This window comes from Sapajus apella, unplaced genomic scaffold (genome assembly GCF_009761245.1).
Source record: "Sapajus apella isolate SASKATOON/1434 unplaced genomic scaffold, GSC_monkey_1.0 scaffold44, whole genome shotgun sequence".
In the NCBI taxonomy this organism is placed as follows: Eukaryota; Metazoa; Chordata; class Mammalia; order Primates; family Cebidae; genus Sapajus; species Sapajus apella.
This window is the reverse complement of record NW_022436984.1, coordinates 16090073-16108734: the sequence shown is the minus strand read 5'-3', so window position 1 is coordinate 16108734 and position 18662 is coordinate 16090073. Positions and strand designations below refer to the sequence as shown.

At 38.2% G+C, this 18662-nt stretch overlaps 1 protein-coding gene across 2 annotated transcripts in view; it reads right to left on the bottom strand.

Annotated features, from left to right (window-relative positions):
• The window catches only part of MTA3 (metastasis associated 1 family member 3), a 138859-nt gene that overhangs the window by 55902 nt on the left and 64295 nt on the right, over positions 1 to 18662 (bottom strand). For both annotated transcript variants that reach the window (XM_032239420.1, XM_032239421.1), the window contains exons 6-8: positions 13763 to 13951; positions 7236 to 7310; positions 5220 to 5278 (exon numbers count right to left, since the gene is read on the bottom strand). In XM_032239420.1, the coding sequence (XP_032095311.1) occupies positions 5220 to 5278; positions 7236 to 7310; positions 13763 to 13951 (323 nt within the window). The remainder of the gene's footprint in view (positions 1 to 5219; positions 5279 to 7235; positions 7311 to 13762; positions 13952 to 18662) is intronic.

Below are 18662 nucleotides of genomic sequence, written 5' to 3'. Positions count from 1 at the left end.
GTGTTTCGAGAAAGCCACTATCCAGTCCCTGCTGCTGTACTCCAGGTCTCCAGGGAGCTGTACAAAAGCCACATGCTCAACAGATGTCCATCTCCCAGGTCACTTAGGACTTCAGGAGCTTCTGGCCACTCATGGTGACCATTCCTATTACATCTGAAATTTTATAAGGAAGATTATATAGCATTTGAAAATTTAAAAACAAAAAGGTATTTGGAGGTTTTCCTTTGTAAGAGAATATTTTTTAAGGGGAGAAAAGAGAGGCAGGAAGATAACCTGAAGCCAGGAGTTTGGAGACCAATCTGGCAACACAGTGAGACTCTGTCTCTACAAAAATAAAAATTACCCAGGCATAGTGGCATGTGCTTGTAGTCCCAGCTTCTCAGGAGGCTGGGGTGGGAGGATCAATCATTTGAGCCCAGGAGTTATAGGCTGCAGTGAGCCATGATCATGCCACTGTACTCCACTCCAGTCTGGGCAACAGAGGGAGACCCTTTCTTTTGGGGAGCAGGGAGGGGAAGAGACATCTACCAGAAGTCTACATGCAAATTTCACAAAGACCAAGTCAACAGAGCCATGAATTCCTTAGAAACATGCAGCCCAGATTATCTTGGCACTTCCTGGGCAAACAAGCCTAACTTTTCCCCATGTAGGGTAGGCTAACTCCCCCCGCTGCTTATAAGCTGTGCCCAAGAACACTCCACAGGTACATACAGTATGTTCTCAATAAATTTGTAATTTATTTAGCATGTATTTATTCAATGCCTAATAAATAAAAGTCTCTGACCTCAAGGAGCTTTCATTCTAGAGGATTTTTTGTGTTTATTTGCTAGACAGAAAATAAACAAAATAAATTAGTAAATTATTTATCAGAAACGAATGCTGAATGGCTAAATGTAGATTAGATGCTGTCTTCCCATATCTACTGACACAATGAGACCTCACAACTATCAAGACAGCTGAAGTCAGAACTGACTCAAGGACTTCCGCTTCCCACAATTCCATTCACCTGTTAAAGCCTGGTATGTAAAGTTGGCCTGGCCTGACAGCAAAGACCCTACTTAAGATTTCACCATATTGCCAGGCTTGTCTTGAACCCCTGACCTCAGGTGATCCACCTACCTTGGCTTCCCAAAGTGCTGGGATTACAGACGTGGGCCAATGTGCCCGGCCAACAAATTGTTTTTTAAAAGACATTTTTCTTTTTTTTGAGACAGGGTCTCTCTCTGTTGCCCAGGCTGGTGTGTAATAATGTGATCACCACTCACTGCAGTCTTGACCTCCTGGGCTCAGGTGATGCTCCCACCTCAGCCTCCCAAGTAGTGTGGACCCACAGGTGTGTGCCACCACACCTGGCTCTTTTTTTTTTTTTGGTAGATACAGGGACTCTATGTTACCCAAGCTGGTCTTGAATTCCTGGACTCAAGGTTTCATGCCACCTCAACCTCTCAGAATGCTGGGATTACAGGTTTGAGCTACCATGCCTCGCCTTTAAAATAGTTCTGTTTGTTTTGGAGACAGGGTCATCCAGGCTGCAGTGCAATGGCATGATCATGGCTCACTGCAGCCTCAACCTCTTAGCGTCAGGTGATCCTCCTACCTCAGCCTCCCAAGTAGCTGGGACTACAGGCATACATCACCATGCCTGGTTATAAAATAGATTTTTAAAAATTTGTTATTTGTTATCTATCTACTTAATGTTTTTAGAGACAGGTTCTCATTCTGTCACCCAGACTGGAGTGCAGTGGCATGATCACAGCTCACTGCAGCATCAAACTCCTGGGCTCAAGCAATCCTCCCACCTCAGCCTCCAAAATAGATGAGCTTACAGGCATTTGCCACCATGTCTGGATAATTTTTAAATTTTTTGTACAGATGAGGTCTCACTGTTTTTTGCAGGCTGATCTCAAACTCATGGCCTCAAGCGATCTTCCTGCCTCAGCCTCCCAAGGTGCTGGGATTACAGGCAAGAGCCACTGCACTTGGCCCTAAAACACATTTTAAATCAGATAGAAGGTGTTTCTCTTCTTATAGTTTTCAGCTGAAACTATAAAAGTGGTGATTTAGAATGACTAGCATTTTCAATAACAATATTGCTGATTTTTAAAAATCTACGATATATAGAATAGAACTGATTTCCCCTTGGAGTCAAATGACTGGCCAGAGGTTTCCCAGAAATATAAAAATGTCTACCATTTAACCGAGTGCTAAGTATGTGTGTTGAAAAAGAGCTAATATAAATGTAGAGTTGAGCTGCCTTAAAAAAGAATGACAGCCAAGTTCATTGCTCAACTGAATCTAGAACATTATTCGATTGAATACATCACTTGTCTTAAAGATAATAATCACAAAAGGAAAACAAGTGTGCCAAGACTGCATATAGACATGTGAATCACATAAAATATGTTCTGCAAAACCAAGTACCTACAGATTAATTTCCAAGGGACAAATGATTGGTGTCACTGTGACAATCTGTGACTATAAGCAAACATTTTTAACATTTTAAAAGACACATTATATGAAACTGCCCTTCCTTTTCAAATCTTCCCTCACTCCCCTCATCTGTGCTCGGGAGTCCAGCCCTCCTGCCCTCTAGAGAACACTGTATACTCAACTCCCTCTTGATCCCTCATCTGCTTGTACTTCCTTGGCTCATATGCAGCAGTGCTCACCATGCCATTGAGATCACCAATGATCTCCATGTTATTAAACTCCTTGGCTATTTCCCACCAGAATCTAAGACTGTTAAATCTCTCTCCCCCTTCTTGAAACACACTCCTCTCTTAGCTTCTGTGATACCATACTCAACTACCTATCATTTTTTAGCTATCATATTCTATCCGATCTATAAATACCGGATTTATTCAAGGCAGAGTCAAGGCCCTTTTCTTATTGCTCTCCCTCAGAAATCTTACCTATGATTTCAAATATAATTATTATATGCTGACGGAGCTCACATATGTATCTCTAGTCCAGACCTTCCACGCTGAGTTTAAGACCAATATATCCAATATCTGGTGACAGCATATTGATACACCTCTTTTCAGATAAACTCAAAATGATCCAACCTGATTCTCTGGCACAGTTTCACAGCATGGCAATCCACTTAACTGTGCCAGAAACCTAGGATTCACACTTGACACCCCCTGCCTGCCATAAAAGTCAGCCACCTCCAAATATCACACCATTTCCAGAGCTACTACTCTAGGTCAAGCTAGTGTTATCTTTCCTCTCCAAGCACTTCCGAACTGGTCTCCCTGCATCTACTCTTTGTCCTCTTGCCCAAACCACTTCCCAGCATATAGCAGGTGATCTCAAAGTGCTAATCTGACCAGGACTCTTTGCTTAAAATCTGTTTCCACTGTTCATGAGAACTCCTAGGTAACATAGGGAGACAGTGTCTCTACAAAAAATGAATTAGGTGTGGTGGTGCGCACCTGTGGTCCCAGCTACTTGGGGGGCTAAGGTGGGAGTATCACTTGAGCCCAGAGGTTTGAGGCTGCAGTTAGCCATGATTGCACTACTGCACTTCAACCACGGTGACAGAGCAAGACCCTATCTCACAAAACAAAAATAAAGCAAAATTTTATTTACAAAAACAAGCAGTAGGTCAGGTTTGGCCTGAGGCTATAGTTTGTTGATCCCTGACTTAGACAATGTTGACTCCAAAGTCAACATAAAGCCAAATGAAAACAATTATCTGGGTTACTTGGTAAAAACTAGTTAAATGTATTATTTATTTCATGGTAGCAGCACTTTGAAGTATAAGAAAGCTGGTACGCTTGCTTACAAAAATCTAAGACACATGAGTTGCAACAGTATTATATTTGAGAAGTGGCTCTTTTATAAATGTGTCATATAAAACATATAATTTAAAAGGAATTAGAAACCACTCTGCAGAAGGGCTAAATAAAAATTACAGACTGTATAAATTACATGCTTTTCTTTTTGAGATGGAGTCTCACTCTGTCACCATGCTGGAGTGCCGTGCCGTGCGACCTCAGCTCACTGCAATCTCCGCCACCCGGATTCAAGCGATTCTCCTGTCTCAGTCTCCCAAATAGCTGGATTATAGGCGCTCACCACCACACCCACCTAATTTTTTTGTATTTTTAGTAGAGGTAGGGTTTCACCATGTTAGCCAGGATGGTCTCAATCTCCTGACCTCATGATCTGCCCGCCTCAGCATCCCAAAGTGCTGGAACTGCAGGCATGAGCCACCGTGCCCAGTCTGTTCTTAAAATTAAGCCAGAGTTATCTGCCTTGAGGTAAAAGATCAATATGAAAGATCACAGCTCACTGTCTATGAGGCCTCCTATATGTATATAAAAACACGTATTACATAAAACAAAATTCAGGAAACAAAAAGCTAGTTATGAAACAACTGTACTTAGGTTGAAGAGTGAGAAAAGGCTTGAAGCAGCATGTAGAATCGTGTAATAAATTTCATTTAATCCTAAAAAAATCTAGGATAGAACAATATACACATGGTGCTCAATAAACCAATTCTTCTTGAACAAATGAATGACAAAACTCTGAAAATCTCAACAAAAGGATAGAGTAACTTATTTATTTATTTATTTTTCTTTCATAATTTTTTGCAGAGGTGAGGTCCCCCAAAGTGCTGGGATTATGAACATGAGCTACCACACCCAGCCTCATTTAAAACAAAGCAATGGGGAAAAAATTGCCATTCATTTTGATATGACAATGATTTCTGAATTCAAAGGATAATAATGATAGAACACTAGACACACAAAACAATGAAAACTTCTCCATTATTTATCACACATTTACCAAGTATGGTTCTAATTGCCATTAGAACCAAGAAAACAATGTAAAATCCTCAACCAAATAAACAAACCTCCAATTAGCAGTATGCATTACCCAAACAAAAGCTGTAGTTAGAAAAGCTGCTTTCTGATACACATTTGCTTCAAATAATATAGCATTTTAGAGGTTAGTTTTCTGACACTTTCCCTGCAGCTTTGATTTGATAAAAGTATAGTGCATGGCATTCTTCCTCTAGTCTTTAGGTTAGTCTATTTGAGATTTCTCTCACTGGCTCCTTTTCCTTGCAGTGGTATAATAGTAAGTCTCATGCTTTGTAGATGAAGAAAGATACACAAAAGTTCAAATTTTGCTTAAACTGAACAAAATGACATTCTGCAATGATAAAATTAAGACCATAAGAAATACTTTAAAAGATTTCAGTTACTTACTAAGTTGGGATATATACTTGTTTCAGTTTACTCTCAGCTTCTGCTGCTTTTAGACGTTTCTAATTAAAAAGATGAATAAAACATTTTACATGCAATGCCTAATTATTACTACTTCATTTTCTTAAAATTTCACAAGAAAATATGTATTAAAGTGTAATTCAAAAATTACAATGTTAAGACAAGCTTTTCTTTCATATGCATGTTCTTAAACTGCAATAACATCAAAGAAAAGTCACTAGATTCTGCGGTACAAAACTTTAAGTATTAATACCATTTTAGCCATAGGTTTAAAAATGAAGCAACGAGTAACTCCATTTTCCATTCCTCTATGAGTGAATAAACAGGACCTTTAAAGTAGCCGTTTTTACTTTTCAAATTTAGTTTCTACTTTATTTCTTATTTGCCTTTCTAGAAGAAAATACACACACACACACACACACACAGAGAGAGAGAGAGAGAGAGAGATACTCTCTCTCTCTCTCTCTCTCTGCTTTTAGAAAAATATTCAGAGATTATTTGTTTCCAAAGTCCAGGCAAGAGGAGTAACTGTTAGCTATTCTAAGCAGAATTAAATAAGCATTTATTCTCAACTGTTGGGAGATCCACAGTAAACTTTAAACCTCAGCTGAATTCACATATTTTAGTGGAACCAATTAGGAGCCATATGTAGAGAAAGGAATGGGAAAGAGATTATGTAATCAAATCCAGACACTGACCAAGATGATAATGAAGGCAAATAGAGAAGTAAAATAACATATGGTCGATGTCCAAAAATAAGACAAACCAGAATTTAAGGCTATCTTCTATTTTCCCAATGAGGAGAAAATAGAAATACTTAGGGGAACAACTTGAAACTTTTAGAACAGGGTTGACATTTTTGAAAAGAATATTATCTACTTTTCAACCATCCTTGATAACATCAGCTCCATCTTTAGAAACTCTGTGTGATTTTAATAACACGGGTTTCCAGACTGCATCACCCTGATCTATACCTAAGTTGTTTACTTTTCAAATTATACTAATATTGACACTGAAAATTTTTCAACAAGCCATGGGTATCTATTCACTATTCGTGACCTCAACAATTCACCATAGTACTTTTGCTTTCTTTTCCATTTTTATTTATTTTAGAGACAGGGTTTTGTTATGTTGCCCAGGCTGGATATGAACTCCTAGGCTGAAGCAATCCTCCTGCCTTGGCCTCCCAAAATGCTGGGAATACAGGTGCACACCACCACACCCAGCTCACTATGATATTTTAAAAAGTGATTCTTAGATGTTTTTTTATAGCATCCAACACTTGCCACTGTATAACCTACATATATAGGAAAAATAATGTCTTTGTTAAATATATTTGCCTCTTTATCAGTTCTGATACATGCCTATACAAATATAACAAGTATTGGCTAAAGTCATTTTGGGAAAATGTACCTTTCCCCAGAGGTAATATTACCTGCATTTAGGATATTTGAAAAGGACTCAAAAATTAAATTATTCCATTTTTTAAAATAATTTAAGAAAAAGCTTATGTACCATACCAAAACACCATACTAGTAAGATTACTACAGTTAAGGCCACAGATTTCGGGGACATATCCACACAAATGTCATGTAAAGAGGTTTCAGAAGATCTTTAAAAATATATCAAATTATATGGCTGATGACATTGGTCTAAATTTTCAATTCTTCATAAAAATAATTTGTTCAAGAGGTTTGCATTAACATCACATCTTTGGTAATTCCCATGAACTACAAAGTAATGAAGTACCAGTCAAATCCAAGGAAAATAATGCCTCTCTAGTGGTATTTCTCCAAAATATTTATCATAATTCATACTGAAGTCAAGGAAATATTATGATTAAAATCCTAAATAATATCCTAAAGACATGAAATCATGTAGTAAAGTAGTCTGGAAAAAGGTAAACAAATTTAAAATTAGTACATGATAAAAAAATATTAAAATATAAACAAAGTCAGTTTAATGCAACCATATTGGTAGCAATATGAAAAAAATTACCTGTTGCACATATCTGTCAGTAGTTTTCCACATGTAGTAATATTCAATGATGCTAGTCAATGATTTCCAAGGAAGCTGAAAAAAAATCAATATATCATCTATGTTAACATATAATAAAATGAGATGAAAATAAGCTATTATAGAAAGTGCTTTCCTTAAAAACTTTTTTTTTCTTGAGACAGACTGTCACTCTGTTGCCTAGGCTGGAATGCGGCGGGGCAGTCTCGGCTCACAGCAACCTCCGCTTCCTGGGTTCAAGCAATTCTTCTGACCTCAGCCTCCCAAGTAGCTGGGATTAGAGGCACATGCCACCATGCCTGGTTAATTTTTTTCTATTTTTAGTAGAGACAAGATGTTGGCCAGGCTGGTCTCGAACTCCTGACCTCAGGAGATCCACCTGCCTCAGCCTCCCAAAGGGCTGGGATTACAGGAGTGAGCCACTGTGACCAGCCCTGGTAACATTTTATGATTTACTTGGGAAAGTTCTTGAGCTACAGGTGGGGCTGCAGCACTGTTTTAGAAACTGTATTTAAATAGCTTTAGCCTGAGTTAGGGATCACCCTGAGTCTGCAAAAACCACAGTGATATTGGGCTTGGGGCCCAAGTCCCTTAAAAAGCCTTTTCAAGAAGGATGTACACAAGCCCAGACTGTGAAGACTACAATAAATACCTAACTCTTCAATGCTCAGACACTTACAAACATCTACAAGCATCAAGATTACCCAGGAAAACATGACCTTACCAAACAAACTAAATGAGTCAAGAGGAACCAATCCCGGAGAAACAGAGACATGTGACCTTTCGGACAGAGAATTTAAAATAGCTGGTAGGGCACAGTGGCTCACGCCTGTAATCCCAGCAGTTTGGGAGGCCACAGTGGGAGGATCACGTGAGGCCAGGAGTTCAAGACAAGCCTGGCCAACGTGGTGAAACCCTGTCTCTACTAAAAATATTTTTAAAAATGAGCTGGGCATAGTGGTGTACGTCTGTAATTGCAACTACTTGGGAGGCTGAGGCACAAGAACTGTTTGAACCTGGGAGGTGGAGGTTGTAGTGAGCCAAGATCACACCACCGCGCTCCAGCCTGGGCAACAGAACAAGACTCTGTCTTCAAAAAACATACATATATATATATACATACACACACACACACACACACACACACACGCACGCACACACACACGTATATATACACACACACACACATATATATATATATTTCAAAATAGCTGTGAGGACATTCAAAGAAATTCAAGATAACAGAGAGAAGGAATTCAGAATTCTGTCAGACAAATTTAACAAAGAGGTTGAAATAAAAAGAATCAAGCAGAAATTCTAGAGTTGAAAATGCAATTAACATGCTGAAAAAATGCATCAGAGTTACTCAATAGTGTAACTCTGATTACCCAATAATCAAGCAGAAGAAAGAATTATTAAGCCTGAAGACAGACTATTTGAAAATACCCAGTCAGAGGAGGAAAAAAAGCAAAGAATAAGAACAATGAAGCACGCCTACACGATCTAGAAAATAGCCGTGAAAGAGCAAATTTAAGAGTTACTGGCCTTAAAGGGGAGGTAGAGAAAGAGGGGCAGGAAGTTTATTCAAAGGGACAATATCAGAGGACTTCCCAAACCTGGAGAAAAATATCAACATCAATATTCAAGAAGGTTATAATCAAACTCCCAAAGGTCAAAGATAAGGAAGGACCCTAAAAGCAACAAGAAAGCAGAAACGAATAACCTATAATGGAGCTCCAATACTGCTGGCAGCAGACTTCTCAATGGAAACCTTACAGGCCCGGAGAGAGTGACATGACATATTTAAAGTGCTGAAGGAAAAAACCTGTACCCAAGAATAGTATACCTAGTGAAAATATTCTTCAAACATGACAGAGAAATAAAGGCCTCCTGACAAACAAAGCTGGAGGATTTCATCAACAATAGAGCAGTCCAATAAGAAATGCTAAAGGGAGTTCTTTAATCAGATAAAAAGGATGTTGGTGAGCAAGACGAAATCATCTGAAGGTACAAAACCCACTAGTAAAACAAAGTACACAGAAAAACACATCGAGTATTATAACACTGTAATTGTGGTATGTAAACTACACTTGTCTTAAGCAGAAAGCCTAAATGATGAGCCAATCAAAAATAACTACAACAACTTTCCAAAACATAGTACAATATGACATAGAAAATCAACAAAAAGTTAAAAAGGAGAATGAAGTTAAAATGTAGTTTGCTTATTATTAGGTTTTGGTGTGTGTGTGTGTGTGTGTGCATGCACATGTGTGTATGTGTGTGTCTGAGATGTTCCGTGAGGTCATTATTACATACTGCATGCCTGTATCAAAATATTTCATAGGCCAGGCACGGTGGCTCACACCTGAAATCCTAACACTTTGGGAGTGCCGATGTGGGCAGATCACGAGGTCAGGAGATTGAGACCATCCTCGCCAACATGATGAAACCCCATCTCTACTACAAATGCAAACATTAGCTGGGCATGGTGGCGTGCACCTATAGTCCCAGCTACTCAGGCAGCTGAGGCAGGAAAATCACTTGAACCCAGGAGGCGGAGGCTGCCATGAACCAAGATCTTGCCACTGCACTCCAGCCTGGCAACAGAGAGAGACTCCATTCCAAAAAAAAAAAAAAAAAAGTTTCATGTACCCCATAATTATATACATCTATGAACCAATAAAAATAAAAATTATTTTAAAAAAATGTTTAAAAAGAAAATGGCTAAGAATTATCCAAAATTAATGGGAAGAAAATAGCTCTAGGGTGCTCAGATAATTACAAATAGAATAATTACAAAGAAAAACACATTTGGACAAACAAAACAAAGAAAAAAAAGAAAAAGAAAAACACATTTGGGCACATTGTGGAAGTAAAAATGCTAAAAACCAAAAGTAGACAGAAATCTTGAAGACAGAGCAAAAGAAACATCACATCACAATAACTTCTCATCAGAAATTAGGTCCGTCAGATAGAAAGACACCTTTACAGTACTGAATAATAAAAAGAAAAAAGTGAATTGCATAAAAAAAGAAATACGTTTTAAGTAACAGCTGAGTTTTTCAAGCAAAGCTGAACTCATTATTGTACTGCCATTAAGTGCTTATATTTGAAGAACTGTTTCAAATAAATGATGTAAACTTCAATCTTTTTGTTTAATTGAGATGGGGTAACGCTATGTTGCCCAGGCTGAAGTGCAGTAGATTCACAGGCATGATCATAGCATGCTGCAGCCTCAAAATCCCAGGCTCAAGTGATCCTCCTGCTTCACTCTGCGAACTCCCAAGTAGCTGGGACTACAGGGTGTGTTACCACATCTGTAGCCTTAAGCTTCAATCATAAGATACTAGGAAAAGAAAAAGCAATTAAGTCCAACGCAATGTAAAGGAAAGAAGTAATAAAGACACGAGCAGAAATCAATGAAACAGAAAATAGAGAAAAGTCAATCAAACCAAAAGCTGAGTTTTTGTTTGTTTGTTTGTTTTTTGCAAAGTTCAACAACACTGATAAACTCCTAGCCAGACTGATAAGGAAAAAAGAAAAACAAAGACACGAATTACCAGTATCAGGAATGAGACAGTAGATGTAACTACAGATCCATGCTACACTCCACAAAAGTATAACATGAGAATATTCTAAACTCCTATTATAAACATCTTATAATAATAAACTAGACAACTTAAGATAAAAGGGGCAAATTCTTTGAAAGACAAACTACCAAACTCACTCAAGAAGAAAGAGGTAACAATAAAAGACCTATATCTATTAAATAAAATGACCTCATAGTTTTAAAATTTTCCAAAAATAGATGACTTCTTCACTAGTGAACTCAACCAAACATTTAAGGACTAAGTCTACACAAACAGTTCCAGAAAACAGAAAAGAGAATACTTTCCAACTCATTCTAAGTAGACATCATTAGCCTGAAATAAATCCAAAGACATTACAAGGAACTAAAAGGTCTATATTAATTATTAGCATAGATTCAAAACATGTTACACACAATAAATGCATATTAAGTCTTAGTTTGTCAATTTAAAAAGATAAATCTCAAAAACACAGATGCAAACATCCTTAACAAAATATTGGGAAATCAAATTCTGCACTACGTTAAAACGAACCTCATAACCAAGTTGAAGTCATAAGCCAGGTACACTGGTTGTTTTCAACAATCATAAATTAATCAGTATTATTCACCACATCAAAAGACAAAAAGATAAACATCCTATAATCACAACTGATGCATAAAACACATCTTACAAAATTCAACATCATTCATGATTTTTTAAAAAAACTTAGAAACTTAGAGAGGAATTTGCTCATCATTAAAAAACACATACAAAAACAACACAAATCACAGCTGATCTCACATGTAATAGTAAAAAAATGAATGAATTTCCCCTAAGATAAGGAACAAGAAAAGAATGTTGCTCTCATCACTTCTTTTGAACACTGTATTAGGGATGCTAGCCAATGCAATAGGCAAATAAATAACTAAAAATAAACGAAAGGCATATAGATGGGAAATAAAAACCAAAACTGCCCTTTATGTGTAGGCAGCATGATTGTCTACACAGAAAGTCCCAAAGAATCTACCAAAAAACCAACTATAACTATTGCAAGACATTCACAAGGCTGTAGAACACAGGATAAATGTACAAAAGCTGCAGATTAGGAGAGAATGTGACCAAAAAAAAAAAAAAAAAAACCTTGAATTCAAAATACATAACAAACTCTCAAAATCAACAAATAGAAAAGGCCAACTTTTAAAATAAGCAGAAGATTTTGAAAAATATTTCACATCAAGGACATATGTTGGGCAATGAAACACATGAAAAGATGGTTATTATTAATCTTTAGGGAAAATGCAAATTAAAAACAAAATGAAATGCTACGACAAACGTATTATAATGGCGTTTTAAAAAATGACAATAATGTGTCAGGTGTGGTGGCTCATGTCTGTAATCCCAGCAACTTGGGAGGTCAAGGCAGGAGGATCACTTGAGCCCAAGAGTTTAAGACCAGCCTGGGCAGCATGTTGAGACATCTATACAAAAAATAATAATTTTTTAAAAAAGTTAGCTAGACATGGTGGCACACACATGCCTGCAGTCCCAGTTATGTGCAAGGCTGAGGCCAAGAGGATCACTTGGATCTAGGAGTTTGAGGCTGCACTGAACTATGATCATGCCATACCTGTCTTTGTGGTCTTTTTTCTCTAACTGAATCCTGACTGATAAGTGAACTGTTTTCCAAAGTGGCTGTATCCATTTGCATTTGAACTAACAAAATATGACAGCACAAGTTGGAGCTTACTTAGGTAAAGCTCTAGTATTTAAGCAGAGGAAGCCCAGGAGACTTTTTGTTGCATATATCACCTGACAATTTCTAAAAGGACACTTCTTAAAACTTCATGTCATAAGAAATACAGTGCCCCAACAACATCATGTACCTGTGATGGCATTATAGGAAATAACATTATATGCATTTTATTTCCCACGAGGTTTATATATTACTTTTATAAGTATGGAAGGAAAGAGGGGATAAGAATTTTAAAAACACCAACAACCAGAAAAAAACACAAAACCTTTTGAGCAGTTAATATTAACACTCTGACATTCTATCCTGTTTACTTTAAGGGTTTTCGACATAGGTAGCCAATTCCAGTCTCCAAAATACAACAAATTTAACATCGACAGGCCCTTCAACAACCATGACCTAGGGGGCAGTCAGCATGGTTAAAATCCACAAAGATAAAACAAAGTACATTTTACTATAGTACGTACATTTACCCAACTGCATAGAGTAAATAAGTGAGGTGATGAATGTGTTAACTGTGGTAATCATTTCACAATATATATCAAATCATCATATTGTATACCTTGAAAATATATATTTTCTATTTGTCAATTATACCTCAGTAAAGCTGATAGAAAAAAATTTTAATAATAAAAAATATATGGCCAGGCACAGTGGCACACGCCTGTAATTCCAGCATTCTGAGGGGCCGAGGCAGGAGGATCATGAGGTCAAGAGATCGAGACCATTCTGGCCAACATGGTGAAACCCTGTCTCTACTAAAAATACTGGCCTGTGATCCATCCGCCTCGGCCTCTCAAAGTGCTGGGATTATAGGCATGAGCCACCACGCCTGGCTTGATACAATTACTTAATTACTTAATTACTCCTCCAAACAATTAACAGTTTCTCCCGTTATAAGACTGGGCTTCGGCTGGTCCGAGTGCAGTGGTGTTTACAACTAATTGATCACAACCAGTTACAGATTTCTTTGTTCCTTCTCTACTTCCACTGCTTCACTTGACTAGCTTAAAAAAAATAAAAAATTTAAAAAATTTAAAAAAAAAACAAGACTGACCTTCATTTTACTTTCAGCAGATAAAAATTACTAACTCACAAGCTTGCTAAATGAATACTGTAAGGTTTACCAGCTTTCTAAAACAGAATATTCCCATCTCAACATTTTATTTTACTCATAATTTTCTACTTACAAAATCTTGCCGTATATCGTTGAAGTCTTTGCCGTATTTTTCCAGTGCCTCTTCAAATAAGCTAGCTTCAGAGGCTGACCATTCCTCCATTTCATCTCTGCATAAAACAGGTCCTCCCAGTGGTACTAAGACACTAATGGCACTGCTCAAATCATAGCTGTGTCTATACAATGTATCCATAGCATGAAACTAAAGAAAAGAAACAAAATGAACAGAAAATATCAACCAGAAATGCAAACATGCTACATTATTTAAGAATAGAAACAATAAAATGATATAATTAACAATATACTTATGTATTTTTTAACAAAATTTTAAACAAATTACTAAAAATTATTTAGGATATCATTTATTGCTTTAGAAAATGTTGACTTGTACCCTTATTTTGGGGGACGGGAGCACAGGATCTCCCTCTATTTCCAGGCTAGAGTACAGCAGCAGCTTCAACCTTCCCGGCTCAAGCAATCCTCCTGCCTCAGCCTCCTGAATAACTAGGACAACAAGCATGTGCAGTGGCACAATCTCAGCTAAATGAGAGAGGCCAGGCTGGTCTCTCTCATTTCCCTCTATTCCCAGGCAAGAGTGTAGCAGCAACCTCAACCTTCTGGGCTCAAGCAATCCTCCTGCCTCTGCCTCCTGAGTAATTAGGACCACAGCCATGTGCCACTATGCCTGGCTAATTTTTTAATTTTATGTAGATATGGGGTCTCACTATGTTGCCGAGGCTGATCTCAAACTCCTGGGCTCAAATGATTCTCCCACTTCAGCCTCCCAAAGTGCTAGGATTAGGTCTTTTTTATTTTTGTTTATTTATTTATTTGAGATAGGCTTTTGCTCTGTTACCCATGCTGGAGTGTGGTGGCATAATCATAGCTCACTGTAACCTTGAAAGTCTATCCAGACATGGTGGCTCATGCCTGTAATCCCAGCACTTTGAGAGGCCGAGGTGGGAGGGCCACTTGAGCCCAGGAGTTTGAGACCAATGTGGGCAACATAGTGAGACACTGTCTCTACAAAAATACACAAAAAATTAGCTGGGCCTGGTTGTGCACACCTGTAGTCCCAACTACTTGGGAGGCTGGGTTGGGAGGACTGCTTGAGCCCAGGAGGTTGAGGCTGCAGTGATCTGTGACTGTGCCACTGCACTCCAGCCTGGGCAACAGAGTGAGACCCTATCTCAAAAAATAAAAATTTAAATAATAGGGGGTGGGGAGTTGGGGAGAGATAGCATGGGGAGAAATGCCAGATATAGCTGATGGGGAGGAAGGCAGCAAATCACACTGCCATGTATGTACCTATGCAACAATCTTGCACCTTCTTCACATGTGCCCCAAAACCTAAAATGCAATTTTAAAAAATGCAAAAAAAAATTAAAATAATAAAAATATCAAAGTCACTTCAGCTATTGGGCAAGGTGCAGCACAGCCATCCTTAACCAGGGGAATATATACAGATTATGTATAAGAGAGTGAGAAAAATATCTTCTTAGGTCAGGTTAAGGAATCATGTATCTAAGGTGGAAAGAAAACAATGGGGCAGAGTACAATGTTTAAGACAAAATTATAAACAGGCTGCACAGAAAAAGCAAAACAAAACAAAATTACATATTCATGTTAATATGGTAACTTGATTGAGATTTTAGAAGACAAAGAATAAATGGCCAAGCTTGCTTGGAACACCAAGGCCATTATGGGTTTCTTATATGTTTCGAGGGAGAGTGAGTTGAAGCACAATTTGAAAGGAAAAAAGACAGATTAGAATACATAATCACTGTAACCTTGAACTCTTGGGCTCAAGGTTACTTTTGCAAAAAGTAACTTAGGTCTAGCTTACTTAAAAAGCATTTTCTGGCCAGACACAGTGGCTCACGCCTATAATCCCAACACTTTGGGAGGCCAAGGTGGGCAGAATGCTGGCGCCCAGGACTTCAAGACCAGCCTGGGCAACACAGTGAAACCCTGTCTCTACCAAAACAAACAAACAACAACAACAATAAACAACCAGGCATGGTGGCACATTGCCTGTAATCCCAGCTACTCGGGAGTCTGAGATGAGACAATTCACTTGAGTTCAGGGGGAGGTCGAGGCTGAGATCATGCCACTGCACTCCAGCCTGAGCAACAGAGTGATGCCCTGCTGGTTTTTTTTTTTTTGAGACAGAGTTTTGCTATTGTTGCCCAGGCTGGAGTCCAGTTGAGCAATCTTGGCTCACTGCAACCTCTGCCTCCCAGGGTCAAGCAATTCTCCTGCTTCAGCCTCCTGAGTAGCTGGAATTACAGGCATCTGCCATACGCTGAGCTAATTTTTTGTATTTTTAGTAGAGACAGGGTTTCATCATGTTGGCCAGGCTGGTCTCAAACTCCAGACCTCATGTGATCCACCTGCCATGGCCTCCCAAAGTGCTGAGATTACAGGCATAAGCCACTGCATTCAGCCTTCTTTTTTTTTTTTAAAGGTATTTTCCTCCAATCTGAACAATGAATAACTAGGTTCCAAAACTTCAAGTTTTGAGAAACATTTGATTTTATTTTCCTACTGGAAAGAGAGTCATTCATAGCACATACATACATGTAATTGTATGTGTAACAGGAAAACTGAAAAACAGCATGATCAGCTCTGCCTATGTCACAGGTTAGCACATGGGTGCTACAGAGATTTGGTTGGCAAAGTGATCTCATTCTTGCCCAGGTGAAAACTAATTCTGTTTTTCTCCCCACCTCTCAACCCCACTCAGACTTTCTAACATACGAACTTCAAGTCTTGCACCTTTCACACAAAGTATCTCCTATTTATTAAAAAAATCAGAAATGGGGATAGCACCACTTCTATGCAACAATAGAACTCTTTTTTTTTTTTTTTTTAAGGTAGCTACAAAAGGGTCTATTTCCTTCCAGCCAACAGAAATCTTAAAAATTTAGATTTTGGCATAAGTAGTGCACTCCAAGCCCGCCACCAGTCAAGGTCTCAGGTGCCAGCTAGGCCATTGCAACTGTCACTGTGGCCCATTAGAACATTGCTAACTTCAAGATCAAGCAGTTCTAGAGGTGCTTAGAGGTCCCAGGTGCTGAACAAAGGTGTTGGTAGCCTTACGAAAAGAACCAGAGAAACCTAATACTGCTTTGTTTTTTTAACGCATCACTTAGGAGTTGCTACCCCAGAAAATCCAGAAATAGAACTGCTTCCCTTAGAATTGACAGGAATGAAAGATAAATATGAACCACCTCAGGAGAAGTGTGCTGGATAGGATTCTTCTCAGTTGAAAACACGCTAAAAAATGGTTTCTATAACTTGAATAGTTTGTATATTATATAATCTTTTCTAGCTAGATGCTATAGAATTCTTTTAATATATTACATTCACCTATCATACTTTATTATTATAAACACACTTAGAATCATCTATAAATACTCAATATAAATTGTTTAGAGTCTTAAAGCAGAAGAATCCAAAGTGGAAAAAAAAAAAAAAAGAAAAAAAACTAAACACAGCCATTTAATTCATCATCTTAAAAGATATTCTGCTTATTAGTCTGATGAAGAATTATGGTACTGGTTGTATTTTTGCCAATGAAGTTTAGCATGGAGGTAATCCTTGGTGTAGCTTTAAAAATGAGCACAGGTACAGCCATTCTTTAAAATGACGATGACACTATTGTTTATATTCCCTGTAGGCAGCTGGAGAGGTATGTGTGACATAAGATACTTCTGCATGGGTTCCCATGAATCTTCCGTTCTTGTTTATATAGTGTGGAACAAAAAACTCTTGTCTGCCACGTAACTGTGTGTGCCAGTCAGAAATCTGACACCACGTTTTCCTTCTAGGCTATCATGCCCTATCTGATAATCTTGCCTTGCTTTGCTCTGTGCTTTAGTGAAGCCTAGCTGCACATTGGCCTTTCTGTGCTGTTTTCAATTTGCTTAATGATAGCAGTTACTCCAACTGTAACTTATATAACTTTAAACAGAATCGCACTGTTCCCCGCCTTATTTAGTTGCTTAGTGAAGCACAGAACAGAGGCAATATAAAATCTGGGGTTCACATACAAGTTGGGATGAGAAGGGGAGTGAGCCATAATACCATGAAAAATCATACTTTCTAAGTATAATTACAGTGATTTTTCTCTCAAAGCATTTTTCTAGCCTTGAATTCATTTTACCTTCATTATTTCTGAGAATAAGGCAAGCATGAGGGTAAGTTGGGTGTTGAAGTTTTAGGTCAAAAACTGATATTAATACAAAGTATTTACTAACTGTAGAACCTGGGGCACCACATCAGTTAACTGCTCTGAGACTCACTTTCCTCGACTGTTACATGAGAAGAATATCTGTGCTGCCTACCTCACAAGCTTATTGTGAGGGTCAAATGAGAATGTATGTGAAAGATCTTATTTGTATTTTTTTAAAATAGATTTTAAGTGATCCCTCACTATCTGCTAGGAGATTGTAGGAGAGCTCAAATATCAACTAACATCTATTAAAGTGAAAACATTATTAGCAAAAGTATGCATTAATATGTATGTGTATATATATACATACATACACATAGACACACACACATAGTGATGCATTAACTACGATATTGATAAGGATATAGATTATGGATTTGTTCACAGGGCTAAAGGCAATATTTAGAACATGTAGACATGTTTAGGTACAGCAATTAACTGCTTTAACAATGGTTGACATCTCACTTACAATCACTGGGGCCAGGCACGGTGGCTCACGCCTGTAATCCCAGCACTTTGGGAGGGTGAGGCGGGCAGATCATTTGAGGTCAGGAGTCAGAAACCAGCCTGGCCAACATGGTGAAAACCTGTCTCTATAAAACTTAGCTGGGCATGGTAGTGGTTACCCATAATCCCAGTTACTCCAGAGGCTGAGGCAGGAGAATTGCTTGAACC